General features: G+C 35.4%; 2 protein-coding genes across 2 annotated transcripts in view; one reads left to right on the top strand and one right to left on the bottom strand.

Annotated features, from left to right (window-relative positions):
- LOC144971423 (multifunctional protein ADE2-like) overlaps positions 1-5,000 on the top strand; it is a 41,071-nt gene that overhangs the window by 1,845 nt on the left and 34,226 nt on the right. Inside the window, exons 3-7 of the mRNA XM_078912310.1 lie at positions 1-118; positions 828-1,035; positions 2,390-2,559; positions 2,946-3,123; positions 4,608-4,766. The exon at positions 1-118 is cut by the window's left edge and continues 61 nt beyond it. Of these exons, the coding sequence (XP_078768436.1) occupies positions 1-118; positions 828-1,035; positions 2,390-2,559; positions 2,946-3,123; positions 4,608-4,766 (833 nt within the window). The remainder of the gene's footprint in view (positions 119-827; positions 1,036-2,389; positions 2,560-2,945; positions 3,124-4,607; positions 4,767-5,000) is intronic.
- LOC144971420 (amidophosphoribosyltransferase-like) overlaps positions 1-5,000 on the bottom strand; it is a 70,704-nt gene that overhangs the window by 48,231 nt on the left and 17,473 nt on the right. The window lies entirely within an intron of this gene.

Below are 5,000 nucleotides of genomic sequence, written 5' to 3'. Positions count from 1 at the left end.
TATGATTCCTATCGAATGGGTGACCCGCAGGGTGGCAACTGGCTCATTCCTTAGACGTAACGTTGGGGTTAAAGAAGGTTATCGCTTCAACCCACCCAAATTGGAAACTTTCTTTAAGGTATTTGATTTTGTAAAGTAGCTGTATATATATCTAACTTAAGATTTTTGCGGTTTGTCATTTTTAGTAGATTGCAGGTATAGATTTTGGTCTCCCTAACCAAAATTGACCAATTTGGTTAGGGAGACCAAGATTTTGGTTACCCGGAGTAAAACCATATTTTCGTTTATGGAACTGTTTCTTTATATTGAAGAGGCGAGTCAATGGGCATGAAGAATGTGCACAAAAGCGATGCAGAGAAAAAAGAACAATATGTGTGTGCGACGAGTTGACTGAAGTAAATTACCACTGATATGCCTTTTTTTTTTCCTGTCTGACTTGTATTTACTGTTTGTTGTATTTGAAATCAAAGTATGAAGAATTTTTTTTGTCAAAGGGTACTTACTTAAATCCTCGTGCCCTCTTATAACCTGATTAATCAGCAAAAGTAATAACTCTTCTATCATGCTATTTGTTGAAATGATAGTAATAATCAATTTTTATTTGAAAATACGAGAAAAATTGATCTACTTTTTTATAAAATTAGAAAATCTGAAATCATTGATGAATGCCGGATAGCTTGTCTGGCATTCAATATTTAATTCTTAATTATCTTGTGTCTTTGTAGAAACTTCAGGCAGGCAGTTTTATTGGATAGAGATAACTGCCATTCTCTATTTAGTTTTTTTATAAATATGAAATTTGATATAAAGGTTTTCATCCATTTCAGGATGATGAGAATCATGACCCTCAGTGGTCTTTTGAACAATGTGTGGAGAACAAAGTGACTGTTGGAGGAAAACTCATTGATAGAAATGACTTGGAAATCATGGGCAGGATGACCGTCACCATTTTTGAGATCCTAGAGAGGGCTTGGGCTTCTCTGAACTGCAGCTTGATTGACATGAAAATTGAATTTGGAGTAAAAGATGGTACAAGTAAGTGGATATTTTAGATGGTCAAACTCCCTTGTGTGGGCTTTATGGTATTCTGTTGTATTGAACATACAATTACAGTTGCACACTATTTCCAAAATAAGATTCTAGTCTGTGGCAAAGAACTTTCTGCTAAATGTAAGACATAACTGCCCAATCACTGTTTTGTGGAGGTCAGAGAAAAACTTGATTGCAACTAATACTGATCTTTTTACGCGTGAATGCTCTGCCAAGATTTCAGGACCCCTCAAGTTTAACAGGAAGATTTGACATGTAAGTGATTTTAAATACGGTAAAACCCATGTATATAGGTCCAGATATAACAGGGACCCAGTTATAGCTGGTAAAATCCCCATTTTTTTTTTCTCCCTCTTTGTGTTATGTAAAATTTATGGCTATAGCAGTGCGTTTTAAGAGCTTAATCAGTTTTGATAGGGGCACAGAAACCCATTCCATATCTCAATACAATGCATTAGCCCACATAAAGGTCAGGTAAGTAGTCCTTCAGAGCCATTAGGCCCATGGAGCCGGAGATTAACTCGATTTCTATAGACAATAGAAATTGATTGCTACCCTTTGGATAATATGCTAGTCTATCGCAAAGTACTTTCCTTTGAGATCTAACAGACCTAGCTACCCAATCACTGCTGGGACAGGAGGGGCAGAAAATATCTACTGCACCCGGGATCGTTCTTGGTCCATTTTCGTGTTCTGCGAGTGCTCTACCAACTGAGCTATTTGGACCCCCAAGCTCAGATAAGCCTACAGCTAAAGGCAACTGAGAGCTCGTGAATACTCTGTGTGTGTGTGTGTGTGTGTGTGTGTGTGTGTGTGTGTATGTGTGTGTGTGTGTAGACTAATTACTGCTATACACATCATTTTCAGTGTGACATGGGGCTTGCTGCAGGCAGACAGTATGCAGCACAAAAGACACCACACACACACACACACACACACACACACACACATATATATATATATACACACACACGGTCAGTTTCGAAGTAAGATGGTGGGGGGGGGGGGGGGGTGATTTTGGCCATTAGGGTTATTTCCCTTGAAATTCAGCAATAACAGGGATTTTAGGCTGGTCTTACCATGACTGTTATACTGAGGTTCCTAAGTAATATTTTGGGGGTAAATTAAAAATGAAGTTCTGCACATGATAAATAATATATATATATTATATTATATATATATATATATATATATATAATATATATATATATAATATATATATATATATATATATATATATATATAATATATTTATTTATTTTTTTTTTTTTAATTTTTTTTTTTTCTGATTCGGAAAATGAATTTCATTTATTCCTAATGTCCCCCCTTTGATTTCCAGATGAGATTATTCTGGGCGACATAATCGACAGTGACTCTTGGCGTTTGTGGCCGGCTGGTGACAGGCGACTTATGAAAGACAAGCAGGTGTATAGGGAATTACAGGAGGTTACTGCAGAGGCATTGGACACTGTCAAACGTAACTTTGAGTGGGTTGCGGAGAGAGTAACGGTAATTATTTGTTTCATGCTATTTGTGATCATAAAACGGTGGAACTTTGACAGTTGGCAGGAAAGGTGGTCAGATCTTAATAAATATGAGGTCTCGGGGAATGCAAAGTGATATTTCTGATGTTAATTTTTAGAAAATCCTTGCTGGATGTATAACAATAACAATAACAGAATGAAACTACTAACAGTTTATCTTATCTATCCAAAAAATATAAGATTTGGTGTACTTCAAATTTTACTTTTAAGTATAAGCAAGTATAACTCAGATATGAAGAATTAGCACTTTTTATGTCAGGCAGAAGAGAAAAAAAAAGTTGATGCATAACTTAAAGTCAGTCTTTATTAAGTTGAAAAAATTATTGGTAATTTATTTTTGTCATATTTCAGCTACTGAACACAAAACCCAAAGGTAGAGCTGTGGTTGTTATGGGTTCACCTTCAGACCTTGCACATTGTGAGAAGATCAGAACAGCTTGCCGAGGTCTTGGTGTACCATGTGAACTACGCATCTCATCTGCTCACAAACAAACTGAGAAAGCTCTGGACATCTTAGCTGAATATGAAGGTAGCATTTCTTAGATTAGTTGTATTTGCATGATCAGTGTTTAAGAAAGGTTATGTGGCTAATGTCCGGCTAAGTCGGAAGTTTGACCCTTTGGTCGGATAGGTCATTTTAAAAAAATGTTTTTCAAGGAAGACTGTCAACTTGGTAGAGGGGGGGGGGGGAAGAGAGACAATGAGCAGTGGCCCAATCAATACAGCATATTCTTCATTCCTAGCTCTCTATTTTTATTTTGACTGATTATACCTCTCTATCATTAATGATTTTTAACTATTTGAAATTCCTTTTTATCATATGATGCCTATTTTTCAATAAATCTTTTTGTAATGATTCGAAGATTTGCATACAGATATGCATGTAAGCATGGAATATACTTTAGATGTTCTCAAATATCACTCATACTTTCATTATTTGTTACATTGTGTTTAGTAAAATTAAAGTTAATTGAACAGCATTCATTGGGAGGCATTCAATCAGAACATAAGATAGCTATAAAGATTAACATTTCTGAGTATTTCCCTCTATAAATTTCTGAAATATGAACTCGATCCAATTTTATCAAATCTCCTTGCTAAGCTACTTCATTTAATTTACAGTTGTGCTTGTGTGTGGATCCCTAAGTCAAGGCAAATGGATTCTTTTATTCTTGTTACTGTTCCGAAGTTTTTGTTCTCATCATGGGACAATATTATTTTTAAATGATTCAAAAATGCCGGAACTAAAGCTGATTATTTATCAACACTTGGGACTAGTTTGGTTTCTGTGTATTTTAAGTTTGTCAATATTAGTGGAATAATAGTACTTAAAAAGGCTGACTTTTATGTGTTGCTATTTGATGAAAGTCACAATGACTTCACTTCAAATGGATGTGCATGTGCGTTTTTTAATGTATTTAGACTTCTTCATGCTGCATTTGGTTCTTAAAATGCTAGGTAGGATTTTTTTATGTGAAGGTTGGATTTTTCAGTGTTGAGATTTTGCTGGACACCCTGGGTTAGCATTGCCCTGAGAGTCCTGCATTTTTGTCCGGCTTTAGCCACTTTGTTCCTTGGGCAAGATCATTTGGTAACCCCCAAGTCACTCAACTTGGACAACAATGGTGATTCTTGTTGACATCAAGACATTTGGTGGATTATCAATATTCCTTCATGGGATGCCAGAGCAACAGCATCTAACATGTCTGGTGTAGGGCTAATTTGAAACATTTAACATTTTTGTCTTACTGATATTTATTTATTGTTATTATTTATTAAATTTTTTAACTAAATATTTTGAAACTTGAGTTCATATTAGAATTAGAACTTGCCTTTTTGAAAGTTAGCTATTTTTTTATTTTGTCACGTATTTGAAGTATCCAGCATGTTTCCCAGGTAACTTCTATTTTTGATTTTCAGATAACTCTTCCTTTTTTTTTTTAGTTGGACAAGAATAGAAGTTTAAGACTTAAAAATTATTTCTTATGATTTTTCCTGTAACTCTCTGTGTAGGTGAGGGCATTCCCACAGTGTTCATTGCTGTAGCAGGCAGAAGCAATGGTTTGGGCCCCGTTTTATCTGGCAATGCCACATGGCCTGTTATCAATTGTCCACCTTTATCTGGAGATTGGGGATCTCAAGATGTCTGGTCAAGTTTGCGACTCCCATCAGGTATGTACTCAGCCTGTTACTTTGTTTTTTATTGTTTTTATTATTTTCTGCAGAGACAGTCAATTATTTTGTTGCATATAAAGTCTTTGCTGTTTTAATTATACTCGAGGTCATTTGGTAAAACCTGTCGTATGATGGAAAAATCTTGTATATGCTTGAATAGAGGCACCATTTCTAAACAAAATGCGGTTTGAATTGTATAATTATCGTAATTAGGGCCCAATGTTATTCACA

Source organism: Berghia stephanieae, chromosome 4, assembly GCF_034508935.2.
Source record: "Berghia stephanieae isolate SIO BIC M18660-M18661 chromosome 4, UCSD_Bste_1.3, whole genome shotgun sequence".
NCBI classification, from domain to species: Eukaryota; Metazoa; Mollusca; class Gastropoda; order Nudibranchia; family Aeolidiidae; genus Berghia; species Berghia stephanieae.
Note: the sequence above shows the minus strand (reverse complement) of the source record. Positions and strands in the feature narration are given on the sequence as shown.